This window comes from Telopea speciosissima, chromosome 6, assembly GCF_018873765.1.
Source record: "Telopea speciosissima isolate NSW1024214 ecotype Mountain lineage chromosome 6, Tspe_v1, whole genome shotgun sequence".
Taxonomy (NCBI): domain Eukaryota; kingdom Viridiplantae; phylum Streptophyta; class Magnoliopsida; order Proteales; family Proteaceae; genus Telopea; species Telopea speciosissima.
This window is the reverse complement of record NC_057921.1, coordinates 44,304,759-44,320,423: the sequence shown is the minus strand read 5'-3', so window position 1 is coordinate 44,320,423 and position 15,665 is coordinate 44,304,759. Positions and strand designations below refer to the sequence as shown.

General features: G+C 36.8%; 1 protein-coding gene across 1 annotated transcript; it reads right to left on the bottom strand.

The window, feature by feature from the left end:
* Positions 1–665: 665 nt before the first annotated feature.
* Positions 666–6,233, bottom strand: LOC122665333 (eukaryotic translation initiation factor 3 subunit C). Its single transcript, XM_043861450.1, has 4 exons — positions 6,114–6,233; positions 5,341–5,407; positions 3,426–5,249; positions 666–1,676 (listed from the first exon to the last, which is right to left on the bottom strand). Exons 2-4 carry the CDS (start codon positions 5,362–5,364, stop codon positions 681–683), a joined length of 2,844 nt encoding a protein of 947 aa, XP_043717385.1. The 5' UTR covers positions 5,365–5,407; positions 6,114–6,233; the 3' UTR covers positions 666–680.
* Between the last annotated feature and the right edge of the window lie 9,432 nt (positions 6,234–15,665).

The window sequence follows — 15,665 nt, the reverse complement described above, 5'->3', positions numbered from 1 at the left end:
TGTAACATACCATCACATACCATCAGACGGCGCACCGTGCTTGGGCACGCAACCCAACACATGTTGTGTTGGGTTGCATGCCCAAGCACTGTGGGCCAGGTGAGTGCATTACACTCCGTGTCGCACTACAAAGGAGCCCAACACGCTAGCTTATGGCATACCACTAGCATACCGAGACTTTCCTCTTTACATTTATTACTGTACTTTGTCCTAATATAAACTGTTTTGCAAACCAAACTGTTTTGCAATCACCAAATATATGACTGAATACAATTTCGTTTCAATTTAACACTAACCAATATTCTAGTACATGCAGAGCCACTAATAATACCAGATATGATCCAGAAAATAAAAATAAAAAAATCAGAAATATATGCAAATGGGAAAACTGCCTCATGGGCAACTTAAGCTTAGACAAGTTTTGCATAGATAATACAGAAAAAACTAGTGTTTTAAGAGTTCTTCACACTCCCTCAGCTAAACACCTAAAGGGGAAAATTTTTCTAAATTAGGACAGGAATTCAAATAAACAACAAAGATTGATTTTAGGCCAAACTACCTCCAAGCTCTCTTCCTTGCAAAAAGCAGAATACCAGAAGATAGGCGGCTTTGAAGCAATCCAACACAACAATCCTCTCTGACTTGCTTTTTCTGCTTCTCTTCGAGTCCTATGTTACTCACTATACGCGACCAGCCCTGTTGAGACTGACCATGCGTGCAGAATTATCCATCTGTGTTCCTCGTACTGCTGAACCTGTCTGGTAAGGAGACCTCCCGACCCCTCCTCCATATGCATCTTGATAACGTGTGCTCTGGTAGCCTGAGGAATAACCACCCCCTCCTCGCAACTGACCTCCACGATCCCCCCTCGTAAAACCACTTGCAGAAGCCTGACTGGATGTTGGCAGTCTCCCAGCATATCCTGTGCGCGAGCTTCCTTGCCTTCCGTGGGAAAAGTTCTCCTGCCACTTACCTGTAGTAGCACCAGCATAGTCCTGGCCCTCTCTACGCCTTGGGGGTAGCCCATCCAGACCTCCACCTGTCCTTGCCTCAAGAGCCCTCTCATTGCTCTCAGCGAGGATTGAGAGCTTCTCCGTAAACTGGAATGCCAGGGCCTGCAACCTTGTGTGCTCAACATTGTGGAAGACAATGCACCGGGTTGGCTGGTCCCAGCTAGCATGGAGCTCTTCCATGATCATCATCTTGCTCGCAAGACTGTGTACATGACTTTCTGAGAGATCAAATATTGTGGTGAGCTGGTCCAAGCTCAGAGATTCATACGAGGAGGAATAAGCGAACAAGTAGGTCCTCAGGGCCTCTTCTTTAATCTTGGTCTTGAGCATGTCAAGAACATTCTCCCGGTTCTTAAGGAGCTTCCAGACATCAAGAGACGAGATGACAACAAAGGCCTTTTGAAAATCTCCCTTGCTCAGGGCCCTAGTAGCAGCCATGACATGATCCCTGACATTTTCAGGGGGACCTGTGAAAGTCTGCCTCTCACTCACTTCAAGCAGCCTTCGGAATGTTTTACTTATGACCTTGCGCTTGGCATCGTGAGTGTTGGCTGCTATGTTAGGTACCTCAATAAGCATGGCACATACCAGATGGACAGCCTCTAAAAGCTCAAGATTTATATGCATGTGATACGGCATCTGCCTCCTCCTCTCAAGCTTTTCCTATAGGAAACAAATAAAGATGGAAGTAAGGTCACAGTATTCCAAAATCAAAACAAATAGTATTTAATTCTCATTTAGTAGTCATTTAAGAACTTCAATTATCAAACAGAGGTCAAATTTATATACCATGAACATTAACCAAAATATTCTGAAATCTGCCACTACTACTATTTTTGTTTCCTTGTTTAAGACAACTTTTATTAGGAAAAAAAGACTCTACAAGCATACAAGAGCTCATATTAGCATTGAACCATTTTTTTGGGTCTCCTCATAGATCCATTCCCTAGAGAATCTGTTGTCCCTTTCCACAGTGCCCAAATTATGTGATACATGATTAAGTTGTCTGGTCAAATAAATAACAGTAGCTGAATGAAAAGTCGATAACAGTTCCCTAATATTCAATAACAGATAGACAGCAGGAATATGAACCTAGTAAAATAAATATATTTTTTTCATAGGTAACTAATTCTTATTGCAAAATCAAATGAAAGAGAGTATAAAAATAATGCCAACATATTAACAATGCCCAAGGCCAGCACCTTTAAAGAGATACTCAATCGGACAGCTAGTAGTAGAAGGATTGCCAATTGAACCCTCATTTAGCTAGCTCATCTGAACCTATAGGATAACTGGATCCATAGAAATTGTTATTCACTTTTTACAGAGCCTTAATTGAATTTTCAGAGAACAGCTTACTCAGCTAATCTTTTCTTAAGTGTAGAAACACAGATAGTGAATAATGAGCATATAAAATGTGTCCACAACAATCTAAATTTAACTTGCAAAACTAAAATATTATGGCAACAAAACAACATAAACACATCCACAAGCATGCACGCGTGCGCGCACACACACACACATTTACCATAAGTAGATACAATAAACACAACGCTAGACAGAACAGATGGCAAAGCAGTATTAATGCAGCCAATCCCATTTAGTTAGAATAATGCTTTGTTGAGTTTGACAATATATGCACTAACTAATGCTTTGCGGAGTCAGAGACTTAAAATCTGAAATTTGAAGCTTGAGATGTGCTCCCATGTCATAGGTATCACACTAATTAACAGCTGAACAAATGATAATTTATCTAATAAAAAAAAGCAACCTCCTGGAAAATACGAAGAAAAGCACAAACTAAACCTAAGATCCAGAATGACTAATTCTGCCGGTAACATTAAGCTACCTCCCCGGTAACATTAACCTGCCTCAAAATAAAGGAACATTTTGAAAAACTTCTACCTGGTCGATCAAATCAAGAACTGTTTTAATTCAACAAGCTACCACTACCCCCCAAAATCTGACACACTATAAAGTGTAACATAAAATAGAAAGCCACTCACTCCTATAAAATATTTTCCATCCACATTGTATTGACAGGGCCAACATGGCGCATTGAATTTTAAAAGACGAGGAATTTGTCTCTCTCACATTCAAGGGATCAATACTCAAAGAGAGTACACATATTCACTCCCTAAACAAGATATCCATAACAGGAACCAACTGCTAAGAAAGAAAACCTTCCCAACAAAACATAAGTTTGGCTCGGAAGATTAAAACACCAAATTATACAAACCAAAAACATAACATAGTCATAATCAAGTACTCGAGGTTGAATGTAGAACAAACTTCTTATAGGAATCATCTTATTCTTGAAGGTGGCATTCAAAACATCAAGGATGTGACTTCCAAACTAAGCAAGCAAGCAAACCATGGTAAATAATAAATAATTGAAGAAGATAAGATTACCTGTTCTGGAGTCTTCTCATGATACCGACTTTGTGAGACACCCTGAGCGAGCAACTCCTTTACCCTTCCACCCATGTAGAGTTCGGAAAGGCAACCATGTGCTTCAGAGATCAGTCCGACTCTGAATGCACAAAGACCAAGTTGTGCCATAGCCCTGTTAAAAAGAATCTGAGTTGAAATGTCCATATGCTGGACACCATCCTGCAAGTGACTCATTAACAATAGGTCACGTGAAGTAGCAAACTCATCCAAAATAGCATGGTGGTATATATCACAGAGCATTGCACGAGCTTTGGTCCTCTCATCCCCGTACTTGTATATGTGGGAAACAAGTATATCCATCAATGTCCTGCTATTCTCCGGAAAAGTGGGTCTTCTAGGCACAAGTTCAGGAGTAGCAACAAATGCAGGTCGACCCCTGCTTTCTTCGACCACTGGATGCTCCTCCTCAGCATCCCCTTCGCCATTCTCTCCACCTTCTGTCTGTTCAGCCAATTTTCTCATTGCATCATAAACCTCTTGAGGCTTATAATAGATAAGCTCTACACGCTTCAATGCTACCTTTGCAGCGGACTTGAAATCCCCAATCCTTTCCAAATAGATTTGAACATTTTGCGCAAGAACTGAAAACAGAGGCTCATCCCTAAGCCTTTCAACATACTCTTTAGTGTGTGGATCAATACATTGCAAGCTCTTGAAGAACTCTGCATCCATTCGGTCGAGGAAAGCAACCAAGTTTCCCCAAACCCGAATTGTGCCCTTATAGTCAGTTCCCTTCTGTGTCTCATTCTCATCAGGCTCCACTGTGTCATCCACCACAATGTTGGGATACTGATCAAGGATATCAAGTATGACAAGCATGTTCTGCACACATTTCTTCCACACATTAATGGGCATGTGCCCACTAAGGCTTGGGTTCACATCAAATTGAGCAGAAACAACACTGAAGAGTATCTCAAGCTTCTGCGCAGGTGTCTTGGCAACCTTTGTCAAAAATGTGAGCTGCTCAACCTGCTCAACCCTTCCAGTTCCCTTCCGACCCCTTGCAGCCACAATCTCTTTGAGTTTCTTATTAACCACATCCCAAGTGATCTCACTAGGGTCCTTCATGAATTGCTTGTCCATAAGTTTATCTTTCTTACTCATCTTCTTTTCCCAAACCCCATCACCCTCAGCTTGGTTGGTTCCATCTTCATCTTCATCCTCATCTTCATCCCCAGAATCTGAAACAATAGGCATGTTGGATGGGTCCTCCTCAAACTCTGTTTCAGAATCATCTTCATCTGCTGACTGATCATCAGGCTCCCCTTCATCTTCGCTCTCAGGTTTTTCTCTGTACTTATTAATCAGGTCTTCATATTGCTTATTGTTCTTCTTAAGTTTCTGCTTCATGGAGTTCAAGGCCTTTGCATTGCTAGCACTCATCTTCTTCTTTGCATCCTTATTCGCTAAAGCCTCACTCAAGAAGTCTTCTAACATTACAAGTGCTTTGATATAAAGTGTAGGAGCCTTCTCAGATTCCGTGACCCGGATAACCTTTTCCAGCTGCTTGTTCATCTTCTCAAAGCTCTCTTGAAGGCTTACCCAGTCATTGATTTTCATGGCATTCTTCATCTGATCGACAGTGGCTGACATCTCCTCAAAGCGTTTGTCCTTGGCAGATCGGACAACACGCTTTTGGCCATCAGAATCATCAGAATCAATTGCATTGCCCTCCAAGTATCTGTTTCCAGCAGCTGCACCAGCGTTGTCACCAGTTCCACCACCGGCCTCAACATCAGATTCATAATCACTCTCTTCCTCTTCCTCAGTGTCATTTCCACTCTGTACAAGACAAAATATATAAAATTTTACACTGGTGATAAACAGTCTTGCCAAAAATAAAGACATATAGTGCAGGGAAAGTCTGGCATACCTGAACCCAGAAACGAGAAGACATCTTCTTGTATGTGTAATGCTCAACGAATAACAAGCCTCAAAATCTGTTCAGATGAGGAGAAATAACTCCATTTATACAATAACAATTCAATCACTTCCTCTGAATGGGCTAAATTCTACCTCAACCATTGATAAATACATCAAGTAAGATAAACTGCCACAAATCGTATAATAATATATTGGAAAGTACTAACTTTATCACTAGATTCCATATGGGAGTATATGTGTATAACATCTACTAGCCCATTCAGGCAAGCAAATCCCATATAAGAAGGGACAAGACAGAAACTTATCAAGTACAAAACCAGGAAATTGACACAAATCAAATAAATTCATTACCTAGGAGAGGGCGATAACTAATAGAAGACAACATAAAGTATAAAAATCAACTTCAATCAAAACTAATTGCATACGGCATCTGAATCACATGCTATTTTATATTAGTTTTTTCAAAGAACAACCAATATATGGGAATTAATACATGGGTATTAATCTACAGCAAACAAACTCTAAACAAAAAATTTAAAAAAAATTAGCTTTAAAATTTTAGCTTGTTTAATAATTTGACAATAAAACATAGGGGGGAGGGGCTACGCAGATCAATCTATCACCAATTGAAGAAACTAAGGGTCTCGCATCTTCCTCAACCCGATTACATCAAGCAAGTGACTGAATAAACAGAAACAAAACGGACACAAAAAAACCTCAGGAAAAAATGGGAAAGAAAGAGAGAGCGATGGCTAAACTTACAGTATTCCCAGTGTTTTAAGGGATCCTCGCTGTTTGAACTACTCTCCGGCGTCTTCGCACTTCGGCGACCAGAGAGATGCAGAGATGTAGAGCCTCTCAGAGAATCCGAAGGAGAGAGAGCTCGTATAGGGCTTAGGGTAATTTTGAGCGAAGAGGGTTAGGTTTATTATATAGTGGAGAAGGGACGGTTTAGCCTGGGTTTAAGCGGGCCTGGGCTGGGCCTGGAGGTTTATAAAGGCCCCGATCAAGCTTGACAGAGTCCCGACAGAACTAGGACTAACTACTGATTGGTTGACACGTGGAAGAGTAGTGTGTTCCCCTGATCCATATTTGAGACTCTTCAAGCCCAGTTTATTGCTCGCTTGAAATCTCTCTTTTTCTACCAAGTTTAAACCGTGTTGCCTCATAAGTCAGAACCCTAATAAGATTAGCAATGGCCAATCCAAGTCCTGATATGTTTGGATGATAAGAAAAAAAAAATTTATTTTAATAGAAAGATAGACATATAAATCAATCATTGTGTTATCATAATTTATCCTTTTTTTTGGTTTTTTGTTTTTCTTCTCTTGGCATCAATAGCCTTAAAAGGCAATCCCCTTCAATTGGCAAAGACCAACACCTCACAAAGAAGAGGTCATGAGTTCAATTCTCTTTTGGGCCCAACTATTAGAGAAAAAAAAAACAAAACAAAACTACTCCACCCCCATGAAAGGCAAAAATCTTGCCCCCCCCTTGAGATGCCAGCGTGCGTGCTCGCATTGGCTGCCTCACTCGCGTGGCCCCTGCGCTCCCCCACAAAGAACGTTCCCCCATAAATAATATAACAAATCATGTTACATCATTGTTGGCTAAATCCAAGAAACTCAAAGATAGACTTAAGAAATCCAACTCAAGTCTATCATAAGCTCTTGACATATCTAACTTAAAGGCCATCCACCCACGTTTCCCTTTATGACGTCAAAGAAAATCAAATACATTTGCAATACTAAGATTATCTAAAACCTGCCTACCTTTGACAAAAAACAGCTTGGTATGGAGTTAAAACCCTACCCAAAACACCCTAAACCTACTAGCTAAGATTCTAGTAATAATTTTAGACAAAATAGTGTGCAAAATAACTGGCCTAAACTCATCTACTTTTCTACCATTATCTTTTTTAGGAATCGGAGCCAAGATACTATAATTAACACCAAAGGTAAGAGAAATATTTCTAAAAATATTATGCACGAAACTAATAAAATCAAACTTAATATAGTCAAAGGTAAGGCAAGTTTAAGAGCTCCAATGCCAAAGACAATTTGTTTGACTTCCTCTTCAGAAGGCAAAATAGAAGAATCTCATTCTCAACATCATAAATCACAAGTTCAAACATTCTATAAAAGCTTGATCAAGAGGGTTTGATATAGTGAAAACACTCCCAAGACATTTCGAAAAAATATTTATTATTGCAAGGAGAACGTAAACTTTTAAAACCTTTCTCATTTAACATGTACTAAATACTACATCTAATGAGATTAGAATTAGCAACGGTATGAAAAAACAATATTCCTATCACCTTCGTTAATAAAAAGATAAACAAGATTTTGCAACCAAAGCATTTCTTTAGCCTCAAGTAACTATATATATATATATATCATAAACTTTGAAAGCTGAGAAGTTTTCAGATGTAGGAGGAAGGCATTCAAGAAAGTGATATTTTCAAATAAAAATAACTTAAGTTGAAAAATATTCTCAAACACCTACTTATTCCAAACACACAAAAAAAACCTCATCATACCCGCAAGTATACTACAAAAAATTTCACCAACAAGGGAATTCCATTTCTTTTCAAAAAAAAAATGTAATTTACGAAACACCTCCTAAAAATGGAATGATACTCAAATCACCCCCTCTTATTTGAGAAAAAGAGAAAAAGTCATGGTGGGAAAACCATATCACTTGATTTATTTATTTATTTTTTTAGATTTTTTACTAGACAAGGTATTTAAAATAAAAGGGTTGTGATCAGAAACAATAGAAGCAAAAGAAGTTAAAGTAGTAAGAGAAGCACAAGGCCAAACAAAATCCCAAGCAAGGTTAATCATGCATCTATCCAAGCACTCCAATACTAATTTAGGAGGGGTTTTGCTTATTCGACCAAGTGAATTGAGCCCCTTGAAGGGGCAATATTTATAAGCCCAAAGATTCAATAACACCCCAAAACAGCAAAGAAGATAGGACCAATAATATTAGGTACATTTTCTCTAGCTTTTTCAAAATCAAAGAGAATTTAATTAAATCCAACTAGAACAATAAAGGACAAGAAATCGATGAAAGGAAGAACGCCATGTCATTCCAAAATGAACTTCTTTCAGACATAGCAGGGGAGCATTTATTCTACAAGACACCAGACACAACCTTTCAATGTGTCAACCAATGTGGTGGCAATGAATCCAACTATCACAAAAACATCCAAAATAGACATACTTCATTGAGCCAAGCACCATAAACCGCCACAAAAAACCCTACTCCCCACACTTGATAAACGCCACCAAGTGGAGAGTCCTAAGGGAAGCAGGTAACAACATAAGGTTCTCCCCTGATGTCTGAGTTTCCAATGAAAGCACAATTTCCACCTTATTATTAATAACATGATAATTCAGGGCCCTCTCAATACATTTAGAGTGAAAGCCACAAAGATTTCACAAGAGTACAATCATGATGCCCTCAAAAGGATAACCACCAAACCAAAAATAGGCAAACAAACTGCAGAAAAAAGCAAGAAAACACAAAGCAACAATAACCACAAGCAACAAAACACTGATCACCAATGATGGGTAAGCAAACATCACACAAAAAATACGAAAAAATAGTAGAGATAAGCTAGTTGAAACATAACTATCATGCTAACAAAATTAACAGCACAGCAGAGGAGCAAGCCCTAAACTAGAACACCATCAGACGCCAGGTTCAAGAGCCATAAAGAAGCACAAAACGACTCAAAGAAAACAGACAGAGAGACTCAACTAAGAATATTGTAGTGTTAAGCACAATCAAGAAAATGCAAAAACAAATAATACCAACAGAAGATATTACTCGGTGTGAAGAAGCATGATTCCCTTCCTCCTTAATGTTGCAAGTCGGAGCCTCACCAGTCTTGATAGTCTTTTTTCGTATCGAGGAACAATGATACTCATATTCCAAAATCGGTTCACACATAAGGCTCTTCATCTGTTTTAAATGTATCTGCTAAATCCTTAGACTTGCCAAGGAGATACATGAAGAACTTACGAAAACCCTCAAACTGCACTAATCCCTATACCGACCCACATCTCTCCCTTTTCTCTTCTTAGCTCGCCTCAATTCACCAGAAGAAGCTAGATCTCCATCCTTTTTATCTTTCAAAGATTCCCACTACCCAACGATGTTGTCATGGCCTTACAAGCAAACCGCTCCTTCAACACCTCCTTAGCAGTAGGAGAGCATTGCCTTACCATCCCAAAAGAATAGGGTTTACTTGTCGAAGGCATGTGAACATCCACAAGTTGCAGGCCCGGAGGATAATAATTATTTACAATCGCTATAGTGGGTGAATAAAATTGATAGCCTTGGTCATAAGGAATAGCCACATCAACACCCAACTGTAGAGTGAAAATCGATTTACCACAATGAGCCCCATGATTAGTCGAAATTTCATTCAACCGGTTTGACCATCTAGAATCAACCAAACCATGAAAATCCAACAGATGAACTGTTGATGAATGAAATTGAGCTTCTACAACCATCGTCATCGCATCCATGAAAGGCAGCTCCAAATAAGTATATTCTCGAACATCATCAAAAACCTGGCACAACTCTCCATAACTCATTTCTCCTTCTCTATCAATATTCTTAGTGTAAGATTTTCATAAGGTAGGTTGGCATAGTCCCACTTTTATTTTATTAAAATCGGTTTAGTTGTGTTGATGGGAGCTGCCTTAATGGTATGAGTCCAGTTACTATGTGTGGACCTAAAGTATTGTTTTCTGTCGTGACAGTTTGATTCATAACGAGGTACAAATCAAACACATAAACGTGTTTCTATTGGAACACCACAATGTACAAGCATTGCCTCATGGTGACAATGACAAACAGTCACTAGATATACATCACATATGTCCTATTGTTACAATGTATACCATCAAAGATTTGTACTATAATATGGAACATAAGAGCATAAAACAATTAATGCATATACAAGGTGTTCCAGCGTGCCATTACTAGATCCAACAAGTAAATAATTTACTATCACAGTGGCAATCACAAAATCTCATTATGTGAAAATTGGGAACACATTAAAAAAAAATTTCTAAATGTTAAAAATCATGTGTTCCCTATCGTGACAGATCAGAATATCTCAGAATATAAACAAAAACAGAATTAAAACAGAAAAGTAAACCAAAACTGGTTTATCCGGTTCGTTTCCATTTACCCGGGTTGATTTTGGTCCATTTGGATTAATTCTGGTTCATAAAACAGAATCTAAAATAAAAAAAGGTGAAACAGAAATAGAAAATCGGTGAAACAAAAACATAAATTACAGAAATAGAAAAACAGGTTTTTTGTTTTTGTAAAAAAAAAAAAAAAAACTAGTTTTGGTTTACTTTTCTGTTTTTGTTTATATTCTGTGCTATTCTGATCTGTCACGATAGGAAACACATGATTTCTAACACTTAGAATTTTTTTTTAATGTGTTTTCAATTTTCACATAATGAGATTTTGTGATTGCCACTGTGATAGTAAATTATTTACTTATTGGATCTAGTAATGGCATGCTGGAACACCTTGTATATGCATTAATTGTTTCATACTCTTGTGTTCCATATTACAATACAAATCTTTGATGGTATACATTGTAACAATATGACATATGTGATGTATATCTCGTGATTGTTTGTTATTACCACCATGAGGTAATGCTCGTACATTGTAGTGTTCTAATAGGAACAAGTGTTTGATTTGTACCTCGTTATGTTTCAAATTGGCACGATAGAGAAGTTTTATGCATGACATGTTGACATATAGTTTTATTTCAGTTGTATTTGTTACATGCCTAAAGAGGACTTTTGAATGAAAATAAAATGAGCACATTCGGTGTTTTTGGTGACTTATTATTATTATAGAGTCCATTAAATTTAAAATGTGTAATGTGGATATAAGCCTATCTCAATTTTCCTTATTAAAGGCTTAATTATCATCGTTTCATGCCATGTTTATCACATTGTCATATTGACTGACCAAACCAATGGGAGGATGAATTTATGTACTCCGAGCCGGTTATATGGTTCGACCAGTGGGATAATGTAATTATGAACATTGTTCAGATTTTGGCTCAATTTTGTGTATTTTGATTCAATTCAGGCTATGGATTATTTATAGAAAATATTTGGTTCATTCCCTTTACAGAAGTAATTTTTTGTTGATATAATTCATGAAAATGTTGTAGAGAAATATTTTTGCTTCAGAATATTATTCATGTTTCATAAAAGCACTTCTATTTTAGTTGTTTTCTAAATTAATTGAAGGCCATTTAAAAGCCATTGTTGAACCGTTTTGACCCTGAATCTTAAGAGTACCTTGGACCGGTGAGAGTATAAAATTTGAGTTAAGAGTATTTTAATGTTTTATACAGTGTCAGGAACGTGTTAAAGTATACTCTCAATTTTGAGAGACTTTAGATTAAACTCTCACATAATGATCTGTTTGGTTGCATTAAGTATCCTTTGACCTTTTAAGGTGTTATTTGGATACATAAAGTAAATTTTGGTGCATATTGGTTGTTAATCATTTGTGTTTCATTTTTTTTCATGCTATGTCACATACATATACTTTTTTACAACATCACATTTTGAATTATTCTGAGTGTGGATTTAGTGCCATTAAGGTTGTGACGTCTAAGTAAGTCACAAGGCGGTAAGTAAAACCGCACATGTGTTATAATACATAAGAAACTCGTGACATTTTGTATTGTCATGAGGTATTATAATCAGTGATGTATGTTTTTTGGTTATTTGTGACATTTAGGAAAACACAATTTTTAATGTTTGGTATTTATAAGTTTGCCATTGAGGGGATATTGTTGCCACATGTTCCATCGTTTCATATCATATAAAGTTATCTTATAAATATGAGAAGACATTGAAGTTTTATTTTTTGTAACTTCTGTACAAGATAGACATGATGATGCCCACATATGATTGAGCTTTTGAATCATTAAGGTAGTAAGCATGGGCTTATAAAGTTACAGATTAGATACTTCCATCATAGTTTTAATGAAACCTACTTAAAAGGTCTTATAAATGGATTGACCATAAATTGCTTATGAAAGTGAATTAGAAATCATACGGTTGAAGTTTGATCTATTGAAATAATTTCAAAATTTCAGATATGACCTTATGATTATTGTGTTTAGCTTCATTTTTAGAAATCGTTTTTGTTGGTTGGTTCTATATATCATTTCTGGTCTTGAAAAATTATTTATCAATAAACATTTGTGGATTACTTTCTGTGCTTACAGTCATTATTTTGGAACCTCTACGATGTCGTAATTATGAATCTATTGACTTGTTAGTCCTACTGTTGTATATTGTTATTTCTGTCATCGAATTCCACTAGGTTGGGTTGACTCAATAATCTGGCCCTTCGATTTATTTTTTGGCCAGTAGACTCGTTGTCAATATGATCTTTTGATTTAGACCGTTTTTGGTCTTTTGATTTAAGACAGAGATTCAAACAAGATTGATTAGTTTTTAAAAAAAAAAATAAACAAGTTTTAGACCTTATATGAAGCCTTCTTATGGTGTCACCATGGGAAGATAGAATTCTATCCTACTATGAGTGATGGATGCATCACATATTGATTTATATGTATTACACTGACTTTTCATGAATTTTTTAACCAATTTTGATGTGTTTAGACTTGTTCATCGGTGATATACAGTCTGTGACATTCAGTTTCGTCACGAGGAATTGCATGTAGTCTATTAATGATATTGATATCCTGCGATAATTCAGTACATCGCGAAAAGATTAATTTTTGTGACATTTCTGTAAATACATTGGCTATGTGTGTTTTATGATAAAAACAATATTGATGAAAATTATTGAAATTAAATGGGCATTCAGTAGCAATCTAAGTCTATGGGATTCATGATTTAAATGATTACGCTTCCACTCAGTGGGCTAGTTATTTGGATTGTGAGATTATCATTGACTATTCGGATGGATTGCAGTCAAGAAAACCATATGGCGAGTGATGTGCTCTTGCCACCACAGGTGAGTCATTGTTTGATCGATTTCGCTTGATGGTGTGAGGGTGACGTTTTGGACTTCGTTGCTTTAGAGGTTCTTCTCTTGCCACCACAGGTGACAGAATCTTTAGAGTGGTGTTGTTGCAAGCGTCTCGCCTTGCATGTGAGAGATTCCACTGCGTGTTGGACGATCTTGCCACCACAGGTGTGACCCTGATGATGTCGGATCTTTTTTCAGTTTATGTTTTCCTACAGTTACTGCAAATAAAACTGGGATAAATCTGATTAATAAGCCCAAATTAATCAGTTTTCAGTCATATTATTGGGATATAGATATGCCTTCAGTTATTGCATATTGTATGTTTTGGTAAATTTTGTGTGATCATGTTTACCAGTTTTAACTTCCCAATTATCTTCCATCAAAATCTTGAATGGTTCCAATTTAAGAAATGGAACGGATTCTTTAATATTTTAAGTGGCTACAGTGAGTATGGATTTTACCATTTTAAAGTTGACAAATCTCCCCAGCCATTGGCTGACAGCTCCATTGAAGATAAAGATCTTTATGAAAAGTAGGAGGAGTCAAATTGATTATGTCTGATAGTCATAATATACATTATGGGCATGATCATCAAGGGAAGTATTATTTTGATTGATAGTGCTAAGGAACAGAAACTAATTACACCTGTAAACAGAAGATTCGTTGTTCATGATGAGCTTTAAAGAACACTTACATGGATTTTGTTTTGCTTACACCCAGTTCTTATAATAGTGTGAGTGTGTTATGTGAATAAATATTATAAATCATGTCATACAAGTCGAGTTAAATTGAAATAAGACATTTGATAGATTTTCTTGTATGGTATATTATTAAGTTATTCTTGTCTTTGCTTGACAATATTTATTTGAGGATCAGTGGGAGTTAAATAATATTTTCTTGTATTTTATAGTGATAATATTCTTGCTGCAAGTAATAATGTTACTCTTCTACTTGAGACAGAGCAGTAATAATTTCTTTGATAAGAAAATCTTGGTGAAACCTCTTATGTTTTGATATTAAGATTCACCGTAATAGAACTACGTGCATGTTTGATTTGTCTCAAAGACTTCTTGTGAAAGAAAGCAGATTTACCAATACTCAGTGAATTCAGGTGAATAATGCTCTTTGTGCATCTAATGTTGGTAGTTTAATGTAAACTCAATAATACATATAGATTGATATTGCTTATTTTATAATCTTGGAGTAGCATATTAGGTAACTGCCAAGATGACCTAAAAGACCATGTGTGGATATCTGTTTGGGATGACAGATGGTGCTATATGTTAAGAGGGTGTCTTACGAACACCGACTATTTTTCTCTATGCAAACAGGGTTTTGTGACTTATATGATGTCACTATTTAAACCCTACAGCTGAGGAATCTTTTAACTCAGGGAATTTGATATTTATGCTTTCTTGTTAGAGAGAAAGTATGTAAGTTACAAAACTCAGTAGGGTACATTACTACAGATAGTATGATTGTTGATTCTCTCACTAAGGAGTTGACTCCAAAAGTTTTAAGGAATATGTCAATAATATGGAACTTGTTAGTTCTTTTGATGTATTTTATTAGTGGGAGTTTTGCTTGTGTATACAGTTGCAATTGATTTCAGATTCTTGTCTTTGTGACATTTTATTCTCGAGAATATACATGCACCTTTTATTATGGCCATTTGTTTATGTGTATACACTTGATTAATTGTCTCATAGAGAACTAATTGAGGTCATATGTGGTGTATTTACCTCATTCAGTATACGAGGTTCCAGTCAATACATGCACATCCAGTTGTTAAGTAAATGCATACAGATTCTATTGTGTACACTTGGTCAGTTGCCTCCTTCAGATATTTGAGGCTATGTGGTGTATTTGTCTCCTATGGTATCTGAGGCCTTCAGTAAATACACGCACATTTTGTTCATTAGAAAAGCCTCATTTAGTCTAGAGGACGTGAACTAGTATGTTGGGACATTCGGACCCAGTCCCAACGAGCTTCCTTATGTGAAGTGTTTGCGTTTGGACGACGCTTATGGTAAGTAAGACCTCCAGCTTTTGTCTCATACGGCTCATTCGATTTCCGAGCCTGAACCAATTTGAAAATTGGCATGTTGATCATTATATCATGCATTTTCCATACCACATTCTCATACTGTATAACCCAAGTCGGTGAGACCATAAGCACTTTGACATGTTAGGTCCCATGTCTCTTTAGATGTGACGATCTGCACTGTTGGGTGTTTGTAGTTT